The sequence below is a fragment of the Gobius niger genome (genome assembly GCF_951799975.1).
Source record: "Gobius niger genome assembly, chromosome: 1".
NCBI classification, from domain to species: Eukaryota; Metazoa; Chordata; class Actinopteri; order Gobiiformes; family Gobiidae; genus Gobius; species Gobius niger.
In genome coordinates this window covers 423344-448492 of record NC_136852.1, presented here as the reverse complement: position 1 = coordinate 448492, position 25149 = coordinate 423344, and the positions used below count along the sequence as shown (strand labels likewise).

Genomic DNA, 25149 nt, shown 5'->3' with positions numbered 1-25149 from the left:
CATTTAACTCCCACCTTCTCCAGATCGGCTTTAGCCAAATCTAAAAGCTCCTCGACTGAGCTCACAGCCTTTTGGCGCTTTTAGATTTGGGTAAATCTGTGTTCAGGCGACGGTAAATGTACTCAACATCAGCTCATATTTAAATGAAGGGCTGTAACATATATGTAGTTACACCATGGTCTGGGTGATACTGGACTCTGATTGGCTGGTGCATTATTTTGGTGTAACCGCACACGTAGTCCGGTAGTTAAATCACTGGGATGTCACTCCGCTGTGGCGTCGCCATAGCAACGCCTGACACAGCTGAATCAGATAAAGGCGTAATTAGTGACTGACAGGAACGTATGAGATGGATTTAGTGTTTGCTAAATGTTTGTAGAGGAGAGTGAGCAGCTAGGTTAGCTACTGTTAATAACATATGAGCTTTACATTTCTATTGGAAACGGTTAAGGCTATTCATCCTTTTCAGGCGTACATAAAATGATCCTGCATTGAAGCATCTTTGTCTGGATTAGTAAAGTCAAACATGTTAGTTTGAGTTGGGGGGGCCCAGGTGTGAGCGACTCCACCGCAGCTGTTTCCATAAACAGTTGAGCTGGTTGAGCTAGCTAGCTTTAGCTTCAGGTTAAACCTTGTAAAAGGTAAATAACTCCTGCCCACGAGTGGCGCATATCGGTGTTTCCTTCCAGGGAAAAGTGTTTCCGGGTTAGTCCTGTTGTGTTGTGATTCTGTGCTGATGTTGTGTCGTTGAGCCTGACTGAGATCCTCGTAATAGCTGCGGAGAATGACTCGCTCTGAGACCAGCCTTCAGTGACCGGCTAATAACCCACACAAAATAGTCCCGTAGTCTGGCAGATTTAGTGACTTTAGTCAATGAAAAACACATTTATTATAAATGTTAGGTTTGTGGGACCCTGGTATAAGCGGATTAAACAACGAGGAGCCGCGTTAGACGTGATAATGCAGGAGGAACAACACTGTGTCGGGCGTTAGAACCGTTTAACGCGGCTCCGAGGTGTTTCATCCTTACATATATGTATGTATGTAATATATATGTATGTATGTAATGTATATATACCGGGTCTCCCTTTGGCCCCTGGGCTCCGCGAGGCCCCTCGACTCCTCTCAGGCCTTTCTCTCCCTGAGGCCCCTGGGCTCCGGGGAACCCGGGGGGGCCCTGAGGCCCCTGGGGGCCCACAGCTCCTGGAGAACCCTGTGGACAGAGTGGCAGAGTGGTTAGGTCAGTCGTCCAGGCCCCACCCACACTCGTCACAGAAGCTGCTCCAGATCAAAGCTGTCGTAACATCGTATCACGAGAAGCCACGAAATGTGTCCCTGAAGTCAGACTGAGATCCACAAACTCAAACACAAACACAAACACAAACACAAACACAAACACAAACACAAACTTAAACACAAACAGAACCAAACGTGTAAACCGTCACTTTAACATTTCCTCATTTAGCTACATTTTAGTCTTGGTTTTGTTTTTGTAGATAAATGTTTCTAAGTGGACTCTGTCAGCTGCTCTGGTCCTGGTCCTGGTCTGGTCCTGCTCTGGTCCCGGTCCCGGTCTGGTCCCGGTCCTGGCCCCGCTCCTGGTCTGGGAGCCGTTGGTTCAGCTGCAGACTCTGAAATCCCTGCGTGAGAAACTGCCTGCGAGGATTTCACACATGACGGAGCCACAAAGACCGGACTAAAGAGCGGACTCCGGCTGGACTAACGCGGGACCAGGCCTGGACTACAGGGATCACAGCTGTCAGCCCCGATCTGCCCTCGCCCCAGTGACCGGCCAGACCCCAGACCCCAGAGTCCAGAGTCCAGAGACCAGAGTCCAGAGACCAGAGTCCAGAGACCAGAGTCCAGAGTCAAGAGACCAGAGACCAGAGTCCAGAGACCCAGAGTCAAGAGACCAGAGACCAGAGTCCAGAGACCCAGAGTCAAGAGACCAGAGACCAGAGTCCAGAGACCCAGAGTCAAGAGACCAGAGACCAGAGTCCAGAGACCCAGAGTCAAGAGACCAGAGACCAGAGTCCAGAGACCCAGAGTCAAGAGACCAGAGACCAGAGTCCAGAGACCCAGAGTCAAGAGACCAGGCCCCAGAGTCCAGAGACCCAGAGTCAAGAGACCAGAGACCAGAGTCCAGAGACCCAGAGTCAAGAGACCAGAGACCAGAGTCCAGAGACCCAGAGTCAAGAGACCAGAGACCAGAGTCCAGAGACCCAGAGTCAAGAGACCAGGCCCCAGAGTCCAGAGACCCAGAGTCAAGAGACCAGACCCCAGAGTCCAGAGACCAGAGACCAGAGACCAGAGTCCAGAGACCAGAGACCAGAGTCCAGAGACCAGAGACCAGAGACCAGAGTCCAGAGTCCAGAGACCAGAGACCAGAGACCAGGCCCCAGAGTCCAGAGACCAGACCCCAGAGTCCAGAGACCAGAGACCAGAGACCAGAGTCCAGAGACCAGAGTCCAGAGACCAGAGACCAGAGACCAGAGACCAGACCAGTGCACATGTGTGTGAGCAAAGGCGTCTGCAGAAGCAAAGATAAACCTGAGCTCGGACTCATTTAGGACCAAACACTCAGATACTTCCACAGATACTTCCACAGATACTTCCACAGATACTTCCACAGATACTCTCACAGATACTTTCACAGATACTTCAACAGATACTTCCACAGATACTTCAACAGATACTTCCACAGATACTTCCACAGATACTTTGACTAAAATGTCCAGATGTTTGAGTCGACTAAAATCAGACTAAATAAAAGTGAAAAGGAGAGACTAAAATCATCCAAACTTGTATTGAGCGTCTGAAAGAGCCTCAGATCATGTTTAAAGGATCAGCTCTGAGCTTTGTTCATGTGGAGCAGAAACATGAAGCAGAGGAACAACATTAAACATGATTAGAATGAAGATTATCAATGCAAAGTCCACTAAATTAGTCTGAAATTTAGTCGACTAAAACTAAACTAAAATCGAATTATTGTCTTTTTCGTCAAAAGACTAAGACTAAATTAAAATATGTTGTCAAAATGAACACTGGCTCCCCCAGTTTTCAAAAATATTAGAAAAAGTTTCAAGCAAACGGTTGGATAAATGTATTGACACATGTGGGATAATGAATGAGAGACAATATGGCTTTAGAGAAAAGAGATCCACGACAATGGCAGTTCTGGAAGCTGTGGAAGGAATAATTACAAATCAATCAGAAGAAGTTTACAATCGGAATATTTATGGATTTAAACACACAAAAAATCATTCCATTTTACTCAATACATTAGAAAAATATGGTAAAAGAGGAGTGGCTTGGAACTGGATGCAGATATTTGACAGAGAGACAGCAGATTAAGATGGGGGGGTGGGAGTCAGAATGGTGTTCCTCAAGGATCTATATCGGGTCCTAAACTGTTCAATCTCTATGTAAACGATGTATTAAAGTGTCGAAAGCGTCAAAGAATGATAGTTTTTGCGGACGAGCTGTGGTTCTTACCTGCGAGCCTTTGGCCGGAGAACAGACGCACGAGGAGCAGTCACGGCCTCCACACTCCTCCCCCTGAAACACACACAGGTGGGTCAGAACCTGGTCTGAGCTGGGTCAGAACCTGGTCATAACCTGGTCTGAACCTGGTCTGAGCCTCACATTAACCACAGATGTTCCTCCTGCAGCGTCTGGCCTTCAGTCACAATGAAACGAGTCTGAACTTGTCTGAGAAAAGGTGCTTTGTGTTGTTTCCGCTCCAGATGTTCCAGAGATGTTCAGTGAGATGTTCAGAGAGATGTTTTCTGAGATGTTCCTGAGATGTTTGAGCAGCGTTCAGACCTGCCTCGTCACCCGAGCGTTCAGACCTGATAAGACCCAGACTAAACATCTGTTTGGTCCAAAGAACAAACCAGACGCAGAGAGACTAAACAGCTCCGCGACACACAGCCACAGGAACTACAAACATGGCCGACGCAGCCACAGGAACTACAAACATGGCCGACACAGCCACAGGTACTACAAACATGGCCGACACAGAGAGACTAAACAGCTCCGCAACACACAGGAACTACAAACATGGCCGACGCAGCCACAGGAACTACAAACATGGCCGACACAGCCACAGGAACTATAAACATGGCCGACGCAGAGAGACTAAGGCTGCATCCGAAACCATCAAATTGTAGCCTCTAAGCTCTAACACTAACATCTAACTCCTTAACCTTTCATGGGTCGACTGTTAGATCTATGCCAGGGGTGTCCAAACTTTTTTCATGGGGGGGGGGGGGGCGCATATTGAAGCGTACCCGGGGTGAAGGGCTGTAGATCAGTAGTTAGTGCCGCAAAACCTTCGACTAGCAGAGGTTTCAATTGTGGTCACTATGCTAAAGTGGCTATGATAGTTAGCATCAGAGGTCCCTATGCTAAAGTGGCTATGATAGTTTGCATCAGAGGTCCCTATGCTAAAGTGACTATGATAGTTAGCATCAGAGGTCCCTATGCTAAAGTGGCTATGATAGTTAGCATCAGAGGTCCCTATGCTAAAGTGGCTATGATAGTTAGCACCAGAGGTTGCTATGCTAAAGTGGCTATGATAGTTAGCATCAGAGGTCCCTATGCTAAAGTGGCTATGATAGTTAGCATCAGAGGTCCCTATGCTAATGTGGCTATGATAGTTAGCATCAGAGGTCCCTATGCTAAAGTGGCTATGATAGTTAGCATCAGAGGCCCCTATGCTAAAGTGACTATGATAGTTAGCATCAGAGGTCCCTATGCTAAAGTGGCTATGATAGTTAGCATCAGAGGTCCCTATGCTAAAGTGGCTATGATAGTTAGCATCAGAGGTCCCTATGCTAAAGTGGCTATGATAGTTAGCATCAGAGGCCCCTATGCTAAAGTGGCTATGATAGTTAGCACCAGAGGTCCCTATGCTAAAGTGGCTATGATAGTTAGCATCAGAGGTCCCTATGCTAAAGTGGCTATGATAGTTAGCATCAGAGGTCCCTATGCTAAAGTGGCTATGATAGTTAGCACCAGAGGTCCCTATGCTAAAGTGGCTATGATAGTTAGCATCAGAGGTCCCTATGCTAAAGTGGCTATGATAGTTAGCACCAGAGGTCCCTATGCTAAAGTGACTATGATAGTTAGCATCAGAGGCCCCTATGCTAAAGTGACTATGATAGTTAGCATCAGAGGTCCCTATGCTAAAGTGACTATGATAGTTAGCATCAGAGGCCCCTATGCTAAAGTGACTATGATAGTTAGCATCAGAGGTCCCTATGCTAAAGTGGCTATGATAGTTAGCATCAGAGGTCCCTATGCTAAAGTGGCTATGATAGTTAGCATCAGAGGTCCCTATGCTAAAGTGGCTATGATAGTTAGCATCAGAGGCCCCTATGCTAAAGTGGCTATGATAGTTAGCACCAGAGGTCCCTATGCTAAAGTGGCTATGATAGTTAGCATCAGAGGTCCCTATGCTAAAGTGGCTATGATAGTTAGCATCAGAGGTCCCTATGCTAAAGTGGCTATGATAGTTAGCACCAGAGGTCCCTATGCTAAAGTGGCTATGATAGTTAGCATCAGAGGTCCCTATGCTAAAGTGGCTATGATAGTTAGCACCAGAGGTCCCTATGCTAAAGTGACTATGATAGTTAGCATCAGAGGCCCCTATGCTAAAGTGACTATGATAGTTAGCATCAGAGGTCCCTATGCTAAAGTGACTATGATAGTTAGCATCAGAGGCCCCTATGCTAAAGTGACTATGATAGTTAGCATCAGAGGTCCCTATGCTAAAGTGGCTATGATAGTTAGCATCAGAGGTCCCTATGCTAAAGTGGCTATGATAGTTAGCATCAGAGGTCCCTATGCTAAAGTGGCTATGATAGTTAGCATCAGAGGCCCCTATGCTAAAGTGGCTATGATAGTTAGCACCAGAGGTCCCTATGCTAAAGTGGCTATGATAGTTAGCATCAGAGGTCCCTATGCTAAAGTGGCTATGATAGTTAGCATCAGAGGTCCCTATGCTAAAGTGGCTATGATAGTTAGGATCAGAGGTACCTATGCTAAAGTGGCTATGCTAGTTAGCATCAGAGGTCCCTATGCTAAAGTGGCTATGATAGTTAGCATCAGAGGTCACTATGCTAAAGTGGCTATGATAGTTAGCACCAGAGGTCCCTATGCTAAAGTGGCTATGATAGTTAGCATCAGAGGTCCCTATGCTAAAGTGGCTATGATAGTTAGCACCAGAGGTCCCTATGCTAAAGTGGCTATGATAGTTAGCATCAGAGGTCCCTATGCTAAAGTGGCTATGATAGTTAGCATCAGAGGTCCCTATGCTAAAGTGGCTATGATAGTTAGCACCAGAGGTCCCTATGCTAAAGTGGCTATGATAGTTAGCATCAGAGGTCCCTATGCTAAAGTGGCTATGATAGTTAGCACCAGAGGTCCCTATGCTAAAGTGGCTATGATAGTTAGCATCAGAGGTCCCTATGCTAAAGTGGCTATGATAGTTAGCATCAGAGGTCTCTATGCTAAAGTGGCCATGATAGTTAGCACCAGAGGTCCCAATGCTAAAGTGGCTATGATAGTTAGCATCAGAGGTCCCTATGCTAAAGTGGCTATGATAGTTAGCATCAGAGGTCACTATGCTAAAGTGGCTATGATAGTTAGCATCAGAGGTCCCTATGCTAAAGTGGCTATGATAGTTAGCATCAGAGGTCTCTATGCTAAAGTGGCTATGATAGTTAGCATCAGAGGTCCCTATGCTAAAGTGGCTATGATAGTTAGCATCAGAGGTCCCTATGCTAAAGTGGCTATGATAGTTAGCATCAGAGGTCCCTATGTTAAAGTGGCTATGATAGTTAGCATCAGAGGTCCCTATGCTAAAGTGGCTATGATAGTTAGCATCAGAGGTCCCTATGCTAAAGTGGCTATGATAGTTAGCATCAGAGGTCCCTATGCTAAAGTGGCTATGATAGTTAGCATCAGAGGTCCCTATGCTAAAGTGGCTATGATAGTTAGCACCAGAGGTCCCTATGCTAAAGTGGCTATGATAGTTAGCATCAGAGGTCCCTATGCTAAAGTGGCTATGATAGTTAGCACCAGAGGTCCCTATGCTAAAGTGGCTATGATAGTTAGCATCAGAGGTCCCTATGCTAAAGTGGCTATGATAGTTAGCACCAGAGCTCCCTATGCTAAAGTGGCTATGATAGTTAGCATCAGAGGTCCCTATGCTAAAGTGGCTATGATAGTTAGCACCAGAGGTCCCTGACGCACATCCGGTTTGGCGTAAGAGCTCTGATGGTTTTGGAAGGAGACTAAACAGCTCTGCGACACACAGAACTACAAACATGGCCGACGCAGAGAGACTAACCAGCTCTTACTGGCTGAAGCGTGTTTATTTGGTCTCCATGGTAACCCCCTGAAGCCCCGCCCCCGGTCAGTGAGACTCACCCGCAGAGCGGCGGCGCCGAGCAGCGTCAGCAGCACCAGCCTGAAACGAGGGCATGAGGATGACGTCACAGAACGGCCACAGCGACGGCGCCGAAGGAAAGAAAGCTTTACCTGATCACCATGTCAGCTGACCATGTGAAGCCCCGCCCTCTGCTGACTCCGCCTACCACGTCTGAAACAAACAAAACAAAATGAAAGACTTCTCCAAAGGTCTGAGCATTCAGAACGGAAACATCTGGATCAGTCACAATCTGTAATGCTAACGGCTAACGGCTATGTGAAAATACATAGAGCAGGCTAACGGACTAGCCCATCGCACTGCTGTAGCTTTAGAGGCTAATGCGGCTAACGGCGTCAGTAGCTAGCACATAGCTGATTAGCATCAGTTGTTAGCTCATAGCTGGTTAGCATCAGTAGTTAGCACATAGCTGATTAGCGTCAGTAGCTAGCACTTAGCTAGTTAGCGTCAGTAGCTAGCACATAGCTGATTAGCATCAGTTGTTAGCTCATAGCTGGTTAGCATCAGTAGCTAGCACGTAGCTGGCTAGCATCAGTAGTTAGCACGTAGCTTGGTAGCATCAGTAGTTAGCACGTTGCTGGTTAGCGTCAGTAGCTAGCACATAGCTGGTTAGCGTCAGTAGCTAGCACATAGCTGGTTAGCGTCAGTAGCTAGCACATAGCTAGTTAGCGTCAGTAGCTAGCACATAGCTAGTTAGCGTCAGTAGTTAGCACGTAGCTTGTTAGCATCAGTAGTTAGCACATAGCTGATTAGCATCAGTAGCTAGCACATAGCTGATTAGCGTCAGTAGCTAGCACTTAGCTAGTTAGCGTCAGTAGCTAGCACATAGCTGATTAGCATCAGTTGTTAGCTCATAGCTGGTTAGCATCAGTAGCTAGCACGTAGCTGGTTAGCATCAGTAGTTAGCACGTAGCTTGTTAGCATCAGTAGTTAGCACGTTGCTGGTTAGCGTCAGTAGCTAGCACATAGCTGGTTAGCGTCAGTAGCTAGCACATAGCTGGTTAGCGTCAGTAGCTAGCACATAGCTAGTTAGCGTCAGTAGCTAGCACATAGCTAGTTAGCGTCAGTAGCTAGCACATAGCTAGTTAGCGTCAGTAGTTATTATTATTATTATTATTATTATTATTATTATTATTATTATTATTATTATTATTATTATTATTATTATTGTGTTATTTCTCACTTATTCACACATGAAAACACCTGGAAATAAATAAATAAACATGTATGTTTTGTTTTTGTCGTTTTGTGTTAATCTTGCCCAGGGCTCAAACGTCTGGAACCGGCCCTGGAGCCAGACTCTATTTACACGTAACCTCTGACCCCCCGCCTAAACCTCTCTGGCCATTATACAGGCCTGTGTAGCACCTCATTTGAAAGCTAAGACCCACAAAACTGATCTTTTTCCTCGCGTTGTTGCTGTGTTGTGTCACCTTTTGTATGTCTTTTTTTCTTTCTTTTTTCCCCATTTTTGTCACTTTTTGTAGAATTTTTGTTGATTTTTTGTTTAGTTTTTCACTTTTTGTCGCGTTTACTTCCTTGTTTTCTTCTCATTTTTTGTGGCCGTTTTGATGCTTTTTTCCCAAGAGCTTTTCGATTAGGGTAAAGCCGAACTGGAGAAAATGTGATCCGTTCAGGTGGGAGTTAAGAGGTTAAATACTAAAGAACCTCAAACAAATCAAATAAAGACATAAGATTAACATGACTAAGTGATCCGCCCTATTGTACATGTTTTAGCTGATCCACCCGTAAAGGAAGGGGAGAGTTCATCTCTACAGCACTGAAGTTAAAGTTAGAAAAGAACCTGTGAGTGTGTCCCGGTCCCCGCCTCGTGCGCCTCCGCGTCCGTGTGTCCTCGCGCTCAGGTGACGCTCTCACCTGCGGCACGTGCGGGTCTTACCTGTGAGCCTCGCGCTGCCGGTGACAAAACCCGGTGACAAAACCCGGTGAAGTCCGCAGACAGTCCAGACCGAGTCCAGACCCGCGCACAGACCCAGGCGCGCTCCCAAGCAGCCAAGCGCGCACACGAGGGGACGCGCGGCACTTCCGGTTACTTCACCGCAAAAGCCCCGGCGGAAAGAGCGGCGCGACGGGGTTTAGTGTGAAGGGACAGACCGGAAACAGGCGGCTCCACGAGCGCACACTCACGCGCACCGCGGAGCCAGGACTCAGCCAGGACTCAGCCAGGACTCAGCCAGGACTGAACCAGGACTCAGCCAGGACTCAGCCAGGACTCAGCCAGGACTCAGCCAGGACTCAGCCAGGACTGAACCAGGACTCAGCCAGGACTCAGCCAGGACTCAGCCAGGACTGAACCAGGACTGAACCAGGACTGAACCAGGACTGAACCAGGACTCAGCCAGGTCTGAACCAGGACTCAGCCAGGACTGAACCAGGACTCACCAGGACAGCCGGAGCGGGAGGAAAGCGGGCTGAAACTGGGACAAACAAGTGCGAAACTCGGACTAAACCCGGACTGCAGCCGCGCTCATGGAGGTCCTGGTCCTGCTCCTGGTCCTGGTCTCCGGGAGCCGCGCGGAGCGGGTGAGTATTTCAGTGTTTATATTTATATTTACCTTAATATCGGGGCAGGAGCGCGCGCGGCTCAGAGTGCGCGCCCTGTGCGGCTCGTGCGCGCCCTGTGCGGCTCGTGCGCGCCCTGTGCGCCTCGTGCGCCTGAGATGAAACTGTGCGCGCGCCGAGGCAAATCCTAAAGATGAGTTTGAGTTTGTTCCAGTTTCAGAAAGTTTGTGAAAACTTCAGAGTCACAGGGCCACTGCTGCTGGACATCCGGGGCCCTGGGCAGATTCAACCTCCCTCACCCCCCCTCACCCCTCCCTCTCTCCTCCTCCTCCCTCTCCCCTCCTGCTCCTCCTCCTCCTCCTCCTCCTCCTCCTCCACTGTCAGCCTGGGAGCTCGGGGGTTCTGCGCAGTAGTTCCTAGAACCTTTTCTAGAACAGTTCGGGGTCACTTCACCCTCCAGACCTTCTCCTGCTCTTCTCTGCCCTTTTCTCTGGGCCTCTTTGCTCCATCCTGAGCTCTTCTCTGGTGTGGTAGATCTGGACGTGGCTCCGCCGCACGTTCTCTGACGTGACTAACTGTCAAACATCTGCCCAGCAGTGGATTATATTTGATATATTAACATGTTCAGTGTTTGCATGTGTATTTGTGAACCCGTGACCGAGGCCGAGACCCTCAGGTCTGAACATTCGCCTGAACCTGAACTGTTTGGGTTTGAGTCTCGTCTCCATCAGATAAAGTAATCAGATTACAGGCGTGTAATCAGATTACAGGCAGAGCGTGCGGCGACACAAACATCACATCATGTGCAGACAGATCCAATCACAGAGAAACAGTGAAGAATGAGACGTGTTAAACAGTAGTATTTGCAGTAGTATTTGCTGTAGTATTTGCAGTAGTATTTGAAGTACTCGTGTACCTGTGTGTTGCAGATGTGCGTGTGCAGCGGGGCGTCTCTGTGTCACTGCGACGGGGTCAAAGGTCAAAAGGTCAGTCCCTATTGTGTATGTTTTATCTGTGATTCTGCAGGCGTCCCCAAGAGGGTTCCACATTCATGTCCTGGAGTTTCATATTCATGTCCTGAGGTTCCATATTCATGTCCTGGGGGGGTTCCATATTCATGTCCTGGAGTTTCATATTCATGTCCTGAGGTTCCATATTCATGTCCTGGGGGGGTTCCATATTCATGTCCTGGGGGGTTCCACATTCATGTCCTGGGGGTTCCATATTCATGTCCTGGGGGTTCCATATTCATGTCCTGGGGGTTCCATATTCATGTCCTGGGGGTTCCATATTCATGTCCTGGGGGTTCCACATTCATGTCCTGGGGGTTCCATATTCATGTCCTGGGGGTTCCATATTCATGTCCTGGGGGTTCCATATTCATGTCCTGGGGGTTCCATATTCATGTCCTGGGGGGTTCCATATTCATGTCCTGGGGGGTTCCATATTCATGTCCTGGCGGGTGGGGGTTCCGTATTCATGTCCTGGGGGTTCCATATTCATGTCCTGGGGGTTTCAAATTCATGTCCTGGGGGTTCCATATTCATGTCCTGGGGTTCCATATTCATGTCCTGGGGTTCCATATTCATGTCCTGGGGGTTCCACATTCATGTCCTGGGGGTTCCATATTCATGTCCTGGGGGTTCCACATTCATGTCCTGGGGGGGTTCCATATTCATGTCCTGGGGGGTTCCATATTCATGTCCTGGGGGGTTCCACATTCATGTCCTGGGGGTTCCATATTCATGTCCTGGGGGTTCCATATTCATGTCCTGGGGGTTCCATATTCATGTCCTGGGGGTTCCATATTCATGTCCTGGGGGTTCCATATTCATGTCCTGGGGTTCCATATTCATGTCCTGGGGGGTTCAATATTCATGTCCTGGGGTTCCATATTCATATCCTGGGGTTCCATATTCATGTCCTGGGGGGTTCCATATTCATGTCCTGTGGGGTTCCATATTCATGTCCTGGGGGTTTCATATTCATGTCCTGGGGTTTCACATTCATGTCCTGGGGGTTCCATATTCATGTCCTGGGGGGTTCCATATTCATGTCCTGGGGTTCCACATTCATGTCCTGGGGTTTCATATTCATGTCCTGGGGGTTCCACAATCATGTCCTGGGGGTTCCACATTCATGTCCTGGGGGTTCCACGTTCATGTCCTGGGGGTTCCACGTTCATGTCCTGGGGGTTCCACGTTCATGTCCTTGGGGTTCCACATTCATGTCCTGGGGGTTCCATATTCATGTCCTGGGGTTCCACATTCATGTCCTGGGGGTTCCATATTCATGTCCTGGGGGTTCCATATAAATGTCCTGGGGGTTCCACATTCATGTCCTGGGGTTCCCCATTCATGTCCTGGGGGGTTCCACATTCATGTCCTGGGGGTTCCACATTCATGTCCTGGGGTTCCACATTCATGTCCTGGGGGTTTCATATTCATGTCCTGGGGGTTCCATATTCATGTCCTGGGGGGTTCATATTCATGTCCTGGGGTTCCACATTCATGTCCTGGGGGGTTCCATATTCATGTCCTGGGGGTTCCATATTCATGTCCTGGGGGGTTCATATTCATGTCCTGGGGTTCCACATTCATGTCCTGGGGGGTTCTATATTCATGTCCTGGGGTTCCATATTCATGTCCTGGGGGTTCCATATTCATGTCCTGGGGGTTCCATATTCATGTCCTGGGGGTTCCACATTCATGTCCTTGGGGGTTCGTATTCATGTCCTGGGGGTTCCACATTCATGTCCTTGGGGGTTCGTATTCATGTCCTGGGGGTTCCATATTCATGTCCTGGGGGGTTCATATTCATGTCCTGGGGGTTCCACATTCATGTCCTTGGGGGTTCCATATTCATGTCCTGGGGGTTCATATTCATGTCCTGGGGGGTTCCATATTCATGTCCTGGGGGGTTCATATTCATGTCCTGGGGGTTCCATATTCATGTCCTGGGGGTTCCATATTCATGTCCTGGGGGTTCGATATTCATGTCCTTGGGGTTCCATATTCATGTCCTGGGGGGTTCCATATTCATGTCCTGGGGGGTTCCATATTCATGTCCTGGGGGTTCCATATTCATGTCCTGGGGGTTCCATATTCATGTCCTGGGGGTTCGATATTCATGTCCTTGGGGTTCCATATTCATGTCCTGGGGGGTTCCATATTCATGTCCTGGGGGTTCCATATTCATGTCCTGGGGGTTCCATATTCATGTCCTGGGGGGTTCCATATTCATGTCCTGGGGGTTCCATATTCATGTCCTGGGGGGTTCCATATTCATGTCCTGGGGGTTCCATATTCATGTCCTGGGGGTTCCATATTCATGTCCTGGGGGTTCGATATTCATGTCCTTGGGGTTCCATATTCATGTCCTGGGGGTTCCATATTCATGTCCTGGGGGGTTCATATTCATGTCCTGGGGGTTCATATTCATGTCCTGGGGGTTCCATATTCATGTCCTGGGGGTTCCATATTCATGTCCTGGGGGTTCCATATTCATGTCCTGGGGGGTTCCACATTCATGTCCTGGGGTTCCATATTCATGTCCTGGGGGGTTCCATATTCATGTCCTGGGGGGGTTCCATATTCATGTCCTGGGGGTTCCATATTCATGTCCTGGGGGTTCCATATTCATGTCCTGGGGGTTCCACGTTCATGTCCTGGGGTTCCATATTCATGTCCTGGGGGTTCCATATTCATGTCCTGGGGTTCCATATTCATGTCCTGGGGTTCCATATTCATGTCCTGGGGTTCCATATTCATGTCCTGGGGTTCCACATTCATGTCCTGGGGGGTCGACAGATGGAGTGGCCCCCAGGCTAATACCACTAACCAGTAATCTTCAAGTCCGTCATGTAAAACCAGAGAATAAATGCACTTGCTCATAAAAAAAACAACTAAATAGATACAGACGCATCTCGTCATAGAAGGGGGCGTGGCTTCGCCGAGGGGGAAAATAGAATCTTTAGAGAAACACAATTTTCCTCTTTTCAGCCATTTTCTGGTGGAATATGAACTTATTTATCACATAAATAAAGTCAAGTGTAAATCAGGCCCATGTGGATATTTTCTCACAGCAGATTGTTCAGTAGAAGTGAAGAAACGGCAGTTGTAGCTAGTGCTAGCTAACCGTTAGCATTAGCCCGATGCTAACATGTAGCATCATGGTAGCATTCTCTGTTATTCATGTATTTATGGGCTGTTGAACCACTTTGCTCCTCCCCATGTCTTTGTATCTTCCTTTAGTAGAAACTATATTCATAATTCAGCGTTTGTTGAAGCAGTTTTTGAATAATTAGAGAAAATTTAAATTTTTTCAAAATTGTTTTCCCCTTAACTGTTTTCAAAAATGACCATATATGGGCGATTCCAGAGATGCGTCTGTATCTATTCTGACTCAGGTCAGAGGTCGTGGGACTGAACCATAGCCCTGAGCCGAACCTCCCGGCCACAGCGCCCTCCTCTGGACACTCACACTACTGCACCTGAGAGGAAGGAGGACGTTCTGGAGGAGAATCATCTTAACCAGTTTCCTTCACTCTTGACTTTCAAACCGGGTTTAGTGACATTGCATTTGCAGGTTAATCTAGTTTCTTTTCCACATCAGTGACTTTGTTGGTTTGGTCCTGATCTCCCTGATCTTCTGCTCAGACTCAAACTGTGTCCTAGACTTGACCGTTTTCAGCACGTTCACATTGTGGAAGAACTCAGTGAACAACAGGATCGGCCTTTATGTCAGCAGCAAAGCCAGAGCGTTCTGAGGAACACTGAGATTAACCTGTAATTAACCTGTAATTAACCTGTAATTGACCAATCAAGACTCACTTTGCTCCCACTGTAAACAGATGTTCCAGATGCTTCACGTAAACAGATGCTTTTCTAACGCAGATGTTCTCCTTGTGTCCTCCAGGGGGAGCCAGGATACTCCGGGCTGGAGGGGCTGCCAGGTCTGGTGGGGTTTCCGGGCAGCGAGGGTCAAGAGGGCCCAGCGGGAGAACAGGTCTGTGCCTCTGCCTCCAGGGGGCGCTGTGTCTCTCTCTGCCTCCAGGGGGCGCTGTGTGTCTCACTCTGCCTGAGCTGAATTCTGCTCTCTGTTCCAGGGCCAGCAGGGGGCGTCGGGCAACACAGGGCTCAAAGGCTCCAGGGTAAGTCCACATCTGACCCAGAGTCTGACCCGGAGTCTGACCCGGAGTCTGACCCAGAGTCTGACCCAGAGTCTGACCCAGAGTCTGACCCAGAGTCTGACCCAGAGTCTGACCCAGAGTCTGACCCGGAGTCTGACCCAGAGTCTGACCCAGAGTCTGACCCAGAGTCTGACCCAGAGTCTGACCCAGAGTCTGACCCGTGTGTTCTTCTGCAGGGGTTTCCTGGTAAACCCGGACTCCCTGGACCCCCTGGACTCCCGGTGAGAAACATTTATCCACCCTCTCCATCCTCTCCATCCTCTCCTTCCTCTCCGTCCTCTCCTTCTCCATCCTCTCCTTCTCCATCCTCTCCATCCTCTCCATCCTCTCCATCCTCTCCGTCCTCTCCATCTCCATCCTCTCCATCCTCTCCATCCTCTCCATCTCCATCCTCTCCATCCTCTCCATCATCTCCATCATCTCCATCTCCATCCTCTCCATCCTCTCCATCCTCTCCATCCTCTCCATCTCCATCCTCTCCATCCTCTCCATCCATGTGTTTCAGGGCGTCCCGGGTCTGGAAGGGCATCTGGGTCGGCCTGGACTCCCAGGATGCAACGGCACTAAGGTCAGTGTCCCTCAGATCCTGAAGTTCCTGAAGCTCCTGAAGCTCCTGCAGGGGTTACAGATGTCTGTGTTTGTGTCCAGGGCGCGTTGGGTCAGAGCGGCCTCGGCGGGAGCTCGGGGCCCAAAGGAGATCAGGTCTGTGTCTCGTTTATTCAGACGATACTGAAGGTCGATCAGCAGCGGGTGCAGAGATCCATGAGGGAGGAGCTTCAGCAGGACCTTCTGAACCTCTGACCCCCCCCACCACAAGCCCCCACACAAACCCCCACACAAACCCCCACACAAACCCCCACACAAACCCCCACACAAAGTTAAAACAGTCCTGTCGTTTTGAGGAAAGTGAACCTTCTGTGTCTGTTTCAGGGAGAGCGAGGTCTGAGAGGAGATCAGGTAACATTCCCCTATGCCCCGCCCCCCACACTAACCCCGCCCCCACACTAACCCTGTGACCCCGCCCCTACACTAACCCTATGACCCCGCCCCCACACTAACCCTATAACCCCGCCCCCACACTAACCCTATGACCCCGCCCCTACACTAACCCTATAACCCCGCCCTCACACTAACCCTATAACCCCGCCCTCACACTAACCCTATAACCCCGCCCCCACACTAACCCTATAACCCCGCCCCCACACTAACCCTATAACCCCGCCCTCACACTAACCCTATAACCCCGCCCCCACACTAACCCCGCCCTCACACTAACCCTATAACCCCGCCCCCACACTAACCCTATAACCCCGCCCTCACACTAACCCTATAACCCCGCCCCCACACTAACCCCGCCCTCACACTAACCCTATAACCCCGCCCCCACACTAACCCTATAACCCCGCCCTCACACTAACCCTATAACCCCGCCCTCACACTAACCCTATAACCCCGCCCCCACACTAACCCTATAACCCCGCCCCCACACTAACCCTATAACCCCGCCCTCACACTAACCCTATAACCCCGCCCCCACACTAACCCCGCCCTCACACTAACCCTATAACCCCGCCCTCACACTAACCCTATAACCCCGCCCTCACACTAACCCTATAACCCCGCCCTCACACTAACCCTATAACCCCGCCCTCACACTAACCCTATAACCCCGCCCCTCACACTAACCCTATGACCCCGCCCTCACACTAACCCTATAACCCCGCCCCCACACTAACCCTATAACCCCGCCCCCACACTAACCCTATAACCCCGCCCTCACACTAACCCTATAACCCCGCCCTCACACTAACCCTACAACCCCGCCCTCACACTAACCCTATGACCCCGCCCCCCACACTAACCCTATAACCCCGCCCCCACACTAACCCTGTGACCCCGCCCCCACACTAACCCCGCTCCCACACTAACCCTGTGACCCCGCCCCCACACTAACCCTATGACCCCGCCCCCACACTAACCCCGCCCCCACACTAACCCTATAACCCCGCCCCCACACTAACCCTATAACCCCGCCCCCACACTAACCCCGCCCCCACACTAACCCCGCCCCCACACTAACCCTATAACCCCGCCCTCACACTAACCTTGTGACTCCGCCCTCACACTAACCCTCTGACCCCGCCCCTCACACTAACCCTATAACCCCGCCCCCACACTAACCCTATAACCCCGCCCTCACACTAACCCCGCCCCCGCACTAACTCTATAACCCCGCCCCCACACTAACCCTATAACCCCGCCCCCACACTAACCCCGCCCTCACACTAACCCTATAACCCCGCCCCCACACTAACCCTATGACCCCGCCCCCACACTAACCCTATAACCCCGCCCCCACACTAACCCCGCCCCCACACTAACCCTATAACCCCGCCCCCACACTAACCCTATAACCCCGCCCCCACACTAACCCTCTGACCCCGCCCTCACACTAACCCTGTGACCCCGCCCCCACACTAACCCTATAACCCCGCCCTCACACTAACCCTATAACCCCGCCCCCACACTAACCCTATGACCCCGCCCTCACACTAACCCTATAACCCCGCCCTCACACTAACCCTATAACCCCGCCCCCACACTAACCCTATGACCCCGCCCCCACACTAACCCTATAACCCCGCCCTCACACTAACCCTATAACCCCGCCCCCACACTAACCCTATAACCCCGCCCCCACACTAACCCTATGACCCCGCCCTCACACTAACCCCGCCCCCACACTAACCCTATAACCCCGCCCCCACACTAACACCGCCCCCACACTAACCCTATAACCCCGCCCCCACACTAACACCGCCCCCACACTAACCCTATAACCCCGCCCCCACACTAACCCTATAACCCCGCCCTCACACTAACCCTATAACCCCGCCCTCACACTAACCCTATGACCCCGCCCCCACACTAACCCTATAACCCCGCCCCCACACTAACCCTATAACCCCGCCCCCACACTAACCCTATAACCCCGCCCCCACACTAACCCTATAACCCCGCCCCCACACTAACCCTATAACCCCGCCCCCACACTAACCCTATAACCCCGCCCCCACACTAACCCCGCCCCCACACTAACCCCGCCCCCACACTAACCCTATAACCCCGCCCTCACACTGACCCTATGACCCCGCCCCCACACTAACCCTATAACCCCGCCCCCACACTAACCCTATAACCCCGCCCCCACACTAACCCTATGACCCCGCCCCCACACTAACCCTATAACCCCGCCCCTACACTAACCCTATAACCCCGCCCCCACACTAACCCTATAACCCCGCCCCCACACTAACCCTGTGACCCCGCCCTCACACTAACCCTATAACCCCGCCCTCACACTAACCCTATGACCCCGCCCTCACACTAACCCTATAACCCCGCCCCCACACTAACCCTATAACCCCGCCCCCACACTAACCCTGTGACCCCGCCCCCACACTAACCCTGTGACCCCGCCCCTCACACTAACCCTATAACCCCGCCCTCACACTAACCCTATAACCCCGCCCCCACACTAACCCTGTGACCCCGCCCCTCACACTAACCCCGCCCTCACACTAACCCCGCCCCCACACTAACCCTATAACCCCGCCCTCACACTAACCCTATAACCCCGCCCTCACACTAACCCTATAACCCCGCCCCCACACTAACCCTATAACCCCGCCCCCACACTAACCCTATAACCCCGCCCTCACACTAACCCTATAACCCCGCCCTCACACTAACCCTATAACCCCGCCCCCACACTAACCCTATAACCCCGCCCCCACACTAACCCTATAACCCCGCCCCTCACACTAACCCTATAACCCCGCCCCCACACTAACCCTATGACCCCGCCCCTCACACTAACCCCGCCCCCACACTAACCCTATAACCCCGCCCCTCACACTGACCCCGCCCCTCACACTGACCCCGCCCTCTGGCTCTGTTTCTCTGTTTCAGGGCGACTCGTTCGTCTTTGCGGAGCTCCTCAGTCCGAGCGGAGCCCCAGGACCTCCAGGACCCAGTGGAGAGCAGGTGTGACACGGCGGGAGGGCATCCGGGTCATGGCGGCTCTGACCTCTGACCTCTGACCTCTGACCTCTCCTGGGTTTGTTTCAGGGGCAGGACGGAGCTCCGGGATCTCCAGGGTTTCCGGGCCCCTCAGGACCCGCCGGGGCAGAGGTAACGTCTCTCTGAGTCACGAGGCTCATGAGCATGTGGAGACTGACTCATGTCCTTCTCTTTCAGGGACGCCCCGGGCCCCCAGGAGCCCCCGGAGAAAAGGTCTGAGTCATGTGACCTCTCGTCTGCGCTCTGAGGGATTTGGTCCTGATAGAGTTTCCTCTTTGTGTTTCAGGGTCAGGAGGGCCCCAGTCCCGTGATCCCGGGGCCTCAGGGCCAGAAGGTAGATCCACCACACCCTACAAACCCCTACAAACCCCTACAATAACCCCCACAATAACCCCCACACAAACTCCTACACAAACCCCTACAATAACCCCTATAATAACCACTACAATAACCCCCACACAAACCCCCACACAAACCCCTACATCAGGGGTGGGCAACGTCAGGCCCGGGGGCCAAATCCGGCCCTCCAGCACAGAACCTCTGGCCCTCAAGATGATTTTGAGAAACATTATTACACAAATCAGAAAGAACTTTAATATTGTTCGGGTTCAATGGGAGAAATACTGTTAATGCACCCGATTAGGTCATATCATGGACAACTCCAGCATTTGTAGAAAGTGCACTGGAAAAATAATAATCATTTTAAGGAAGAAATGACGGAAACCTACTCGAATTAAGAGATTCACTCTTGGTCTGGTCTTAGATCAGATAAAACATCTTATCACCAATGGAACAAGTCATTATTCTCTTAACAGATTATATTGTAGAATTTCAAGTGAAAAAAAATAAATATTTAAAAGTAAAAGTTCATTTGTCTGATTTCAAAGAGTTTCATGCCTGTTCCATTGGCATCAACATTTGTGTCTTTATCTTTATCTTAGATTAGTCCAAACTGACTCAAATTCAACATAAACAACTTTTATTCAAGCAATTTTAAGTCATTTATCTCATTTAAGATGGTATTTTTCCAGTGTCGTGCTTTACTTTGGCCTAAAACTGGCGACTTCGGCCCTCGCTCTTTTTACAATGAAAAAAATTGCCTACCCCTGCCCTACACAAACCCTTACACAAACCCTTACACAAACCCCCACACAAACCCCTACAATAACCCCCACACTCTGTTTCCCTCCAGCCCTCACCTGTTTCCTCCTGTGTTGCAGGGCGAGCGCGGGCCCCCGGGGGCCCCTGGACAGAAGGGCATTAAGCTTTACGCCGAGGGCCCCAAAGAGCTGAAGGTCTGAGGCCTCGTCCTGTAGTTTATCAAGTTCTTCAGTGACGTCATCATGTTAATGAGCTCATGAATATTCATGTTCCAGGGAGAACCCGGAGACCCCGGCCTGAAGGGCTGCAGAGGCCCCACTGTGAGTACCTCAAGTACTGACTCTACTCTGAATACTAACACTCGTACTACACTCCCCATACACAGACTCCACTCTAAAGAATAAATGAACGTCACAAAGAGCCGTGATTATTATCTTCAGACAAACACCACATGGTCTGGATGGTTCTAGAGAAGGTTCTGGAGTCCTCGTCTGGACTACAGAGTCCTCGTCTGGACTACAGAGTCCAGACGAGGACTCAGGAACCTTCCTCTCTGTTCATAATGAGTGATTCTCCCCCAGGGTCGCCACGGCCGCCCCGCACCGGCAGGACAGAAAGGAGATCCAGGAGAGCCGGGACCAGAGGTGAGTCCGTCACAGGTTTAAGTCCTGGTTAACCCAGCACATTTCCCCAGGTCAGCTTTACCCAATTCTCTGAAGCGCCCTCTGGTGGTGGCAGTGGGTAACGCAGGCTCGACATTAGAAAGAGGAGATAAACGAGCCTTTATGTGGAGCCCTGTCCGTGGTGCTGACTCTGCTCTGTTTCAGGGGAAGTTGGGGAAACCTGGATTTCCTGGAGAGCTGGGCCAACAGGTGAGCCCTGCTTCAGTCTGGTCCTGCTGGGGGGGTCGGGGGGGGGGGGGGGGTTTAGGACGACGTCACCACCTCCGGCTGATGGAGGGAAATAATGATCACATTTCAACAAAACATTCACAGTTTGAGAAGTGACGACCAGTGTTGGGGAAACATTTCACAAAAGTAACGAGTTACAAAAATATATGACTTTTTTCAGTAACTGAGGAATATAAAGTATTACTCACACAAAACACAGTAATATATTACTCATTACTCATTACAATAGAAGTGCATTGAAATGATTTGTTGATGTACAAACTTAAAAACGCTAACATGATGCTTCATGTTAGCATCGGGCTAGTGCTGACGGCTAGCTAGTGCTTGCTACGACTGCCATTTTTTTCACTTCTACTGAACATCTGCTGTGAAGGGCTGATGTCGGGGTCACCGATGAGGGGGCGGAGCTTCACAGAGCTCCTGTAACCCCTCCTCCCTGTCCTGAGTCTTTTCCTCTGGTCACGGCTGATGTCGGGGCTGATGTCGGGGCTGATGTCGGGGTCACCGATGAGGAGGCGGAGCTTCACAGAGCTCCTGTAACTCCTCCCACCTGCCCTGACTCTTTCCTCTGGTCACGGCCGATGTCGGGGCTGATGTCGGGGCTGATGTCGGGGCTGATGTCGGGGCTGATGTCGGGGCTGATGTCGGGGCTGATGTCGGGGCTGATGTCGGGGTCACCGATGAGGAGGCGGAGCTTCACAGAGCTCCTGTAACCCCTCCTCCCACCTGCCCTGAGTCTTTTCCTCTGGTCACGGCTGATGTCGGGGCTGATGTCGGGGCTGATGTCGGGGCTGATGTCGGGGCTGATGTCGGGGCCGATGTCGGGGCCGATGACGGGGCCGATGTCGGGGCCGATGTCGGGGCCGATGTCGGGGCCGATGTCGGGGCCGATGTCGGGGCCGATGTCGGGGCCGATGTCGGGGCCGATGTCGGGGCCGATGTCGGGGCCGATGTCGGGGCCGATGTCGGGGCCGATGTCGGGGCCGATGTCGGGGCCGATGTCGGGGCCGATGTCGGGGCCGATGTCGGGGCCGATGTCGGGGCCGATGTCGGGGCCGATGTCGGGGCCGATGTCGGGGCCGATGTCGGGGCCGATGTCGGGGCCGATGTCGGGGCTGATGTCGGGGCCGATGTCGGGGCTGATGTCGGGGCTGATGTCGGGGCTGATGTCGGGGCCGATGTCGGGGCTGATGTCGGGGCCGATGTCGGGGCTGATGTCAGGGCCGATGTCGGGGTCTCCAATGAGGAGGCGGAGCTTCTGTAGATGGTTCACACTTTAAAGCTGTACCTGTGGTTTCAGGGCGACCCTGGTCCACGTGGAGTCCTGGGAGAGTCGGGCATCGCTGGAGTCCAGGTGAGGGTGGAGCCACATGATAACAGTCTGTGATAGGCCTGTGCTAATGGAAGCTCCTCCCCCTCAGGGCGAGAAGGGCGAGCGTGGTTTCCCCGGCGACCCCGGAGAGGTCAGTGTAAACGAGTCTGTGCTTCATGTGAGACTTTAACCATGACCATCATGTGTCTGACACTGACAGGGCCGCGTCACGTATGTGAAGGGCCTCCAGGGGCCCACAGGCCAGCAGGGGCCCCCAGGGCTCCGGGGAGAGACAGGTAATTATTACACAACCTTATCTGCAGAGGGCGCTCTACTGCCTTCATGAGACGCTGCAGGAGAACGGGCAAATAACTATATTTTAGATTAAATTTAAAGAAAGTTTTCTGTTTTCATAGAAGAATAAGACAGACCCAGATTTAAAGGAACAGGCCAGCGTTTTTCCACACTGAGATATGTTCTTACCTGAGCTGTGACGAGTTCTTTAGGACCTGTCTGATCTTCAGTCACGTAAACACAGCGCAGACGGCGTTAGCATTTAGCCTCTCCCTCTCTCCTCTATAGCTCCAAAACAGGTCAAGATAGAAGCTACCAAGCTCTTCCACGTTTTCCCTATTTAAATATGGTTACGTGAAGTGTTCCACTACAAAGTATAATTACACACAATTAAACAATGTGGATTTTCTAAGCGGATAAAAGGGGGGACTATATTGTAAGGCGTAATAATACCAGGAGTTCAAAATCCGCGCAGTAATCTTCACTTTACTGTGCGGATGCCAAACTACTCTAACCCTAACCTAAATACCGGCCCAATATATTAGTTGACCTCTAAGTGAAATGGACCCAATACAGCGCGAGTGCACATTCCCGAGCGGGACGTAATGGAGGTGCAAATACAGCCACTCTGGCCAAAAAGGCCTTGTAAGTGACTTGTAAGTGGCTTGTAAGTGGCTTGTAAGTGGCTTGTAAGTGTCCCACCCATCCTCCAGGAAAATCCCCATAGTTCTTAAACAGGCTGCACACTGGCCTCTGACAAGGATTCCTCCTCACTCCTACGGACTCCTAAGCCTTACAATCATTAGATGATAATATGTAAATTCTTATTTAGGCTTATAATATTTTCTGTTCCTATTTAACAGTAGTAGTTTGTTTTAAGTTTGTTTTTGTTTTTTTACCCTTAGTCCTCACTTTTAAGCTCAAGTGTCCTACTTTTCATTCTTATAGAACTGGTCTCCCTACGTCTGGTACTTTCAACAATTAAAACAGCTCATTTTTTTCTTTGTCCTCAATGGTAAAAACAATAATATAGAAAAAAAGAAACAATATTTCCAGCACAAGTTTCCTTCATCGGGAAAAAACAAAGTAAGAAATAACAGCAACAGTTACACCAAGGAGATACACAAGTGCATCCTGGGACATGTAGTCAGGGCTGAAGACAGCAGTGCATCCTGGGACATGTAGTCAGCTCTAAGACAGCAGTGCATCCTGGGACATGCTCTAAGACAGCAGTGCATCCTGGGACATGTAGTCAGCTCTAAGACAGCAGTGCATCCTGGGACATGTAGTCAGGGCTAAGACAGCAGTGCATCCTGGGACATGTAGTCAGCTCTAAGACAGCAGTGCATCCTGGGACATGTAGTCAGGGCTAAGACAGCAGTGCATCCTGGGACATGTAGTCAGCTCTAAGACAGCAGTGCATCCTGGGACATGTAGTCAGCTCTAAGACAGCAGTGCATCCTGGGACATGTAGTCAGGGCTGAAGACAGCAGTGCATCCTGGGACATGTAGTCAGGGCTAAAGACAGCAGTGCATCCTGGGACATGTAGTCAGGGCTAAGACAGCAGTGCATCCTGGGACATGTAGTCAGCTCTGAGACAGCAGTGCATCCTGGGACATGTAGTCAGCTCTGAAGACAGCAGTGCATCCTGGGACATGTAGTCAGCTCTAAGACAGCAGTGCATCCTGGGACATGTAGTCAGCTCTGAAGACAGCAGTGCATCCTGGGACATGTAGTCAGCTCTAAGACAGCAGTGCATCCTGGGACATGTAGTCAGGAGACTTGTGTGTTGTAGGTTTCACGGGTTTCCCAGGACCTCCAGGAGAGCCAGGCCCCGCCCCCCCGGGACCCCCAGGGCGCCAGGGGCCCCCGGGATTCTCGGGCCCCAAAGGAGAGAGCGGAGAGCCGGGCCCCGTCCTGTTCGGGCCCCCAGGAGCAGACGGAGTCCCGGGACCTGCGGGGCCCCCGGGAGAGGTGGGAGACCCGGGCGACACAGGTGAGTGGGCGGAGCTTATTCTATGACTGGCAGATGTTGTCCAGTTGTTTGCAGTGAGAGTTTTCACTTCTGCAGAGCCGATGCCGGGGCCGACGGGGGCCAGAGGGCAGAAGGGTGCGAGGGGCCCCAGCGGCTACAGAGGAGCTGAGGGAGAGCCAGGGGCCCCCGGAGACATCTGCTTTAACTGTTATCCCGGACCCCCCGCAGAGAAGGGCCTACGAGGGCCCCGAGGAGAGCCGGGGGCCCCAGGTAAAACATTAAAGTTCTATGTTTATGGTGTA

At 51.1% G+C, this 25149-nt stretch overlaps 2 protein-coding genes across 2 annotated transcripts in view; one reads left to right on the top strand and one right to left on the bottom strand.

Moving 5' to 3' along the window:
• col4a4 (collagen, type IV, alpha 4) overlaps positions 1–7559 on the bottom strand; it is a gene marked incomplete at both ends in the record, with an annotated part of 34556 nt that extends 26997 nt beyond the window's left edge. The window contains 4 exons of the mRNA XM_079576295.1: positions 1079–1213; positions 3496–3558; positions 7438–7477; positions 7549–7559. Coding sequence (XP_079432421.1) covers positions 1079–1213; positions 3496–3558; positions 7438–7477; positions 7549–7559 — 249 coding nt within the window. The remainder of the gene's footprint in view (positions 1–1078; positions 1214–3495; positions 3559–7437; positions 7478–7548) is intronic.
• Positions 7560–9913: 2354 nt separating this feature from the next.
• The window catches only part of col4a3 (collagen, type IV, alpha 3), a gene marked incomplete at its 3' end in the record, with an annotated part of 45565 nt that continues 30329 nt past the window's right edge, over positions 9914–25149 (top strand). Inside the window, exons 1-21 of the mRNA XM_079576267.1 lie at positions 9914–10000; positions 10909–10965; positions 14897–14986; positions 15087–15131; positions 15347–15391; positions 15676–15738; positions 15819–15872; positions 16101–16127; positions 19143–19217; positions 19302–19364; positions 19431–19466; positions 19540–19587; positions 20474–20548; positions 20630–20674; positions 20936–20998; positions 21182–21226; positions 22566–22619; positions 22687–22728; positions 22798–22873; positions 24668–24868; positions 24944–25117. Of these exons, the coding sequence (XP_079432393.1) occupies positions 9947–10000; positions 10909–10965; positions 14897–14986; positions 15087–15131; positions 15347–15391; positions 15676–15738; positions 15819–15872; positions 16101–16127; positions 19143–19217; positions 19302–19364; positions 19431–19466; positions 19540–19587; positions 20474–20548; positions 20630–20674; positions 20936–20998; positions 21182–21226; positions 22566–22619; positions 22687–22728; positions 22798–22873; positions 24668–24868; positions 24944–25117 (1432 nt within the window). The 5' untranslated portion in view covers positions 9914–9946. The remainder of the gene's footprint in view (positions 10001–10908; positions 10966–14896; positions 14987–15086; positions 15132–15346; positions 15392–15675; positions 15739–15818; positions 15873–16100; positions 16128–19142; positions 19218–19301; positions 19365–19430; positions 19467–19539; positions 19588–20473; positions 20549–20629; positions 20675–20935; positions 20999–21181; positions 21227–22565; positions 22620–22686; positions 22729–22797; positions 22874–24667; positions 24869–24943; positions 25118–25149) is intronic.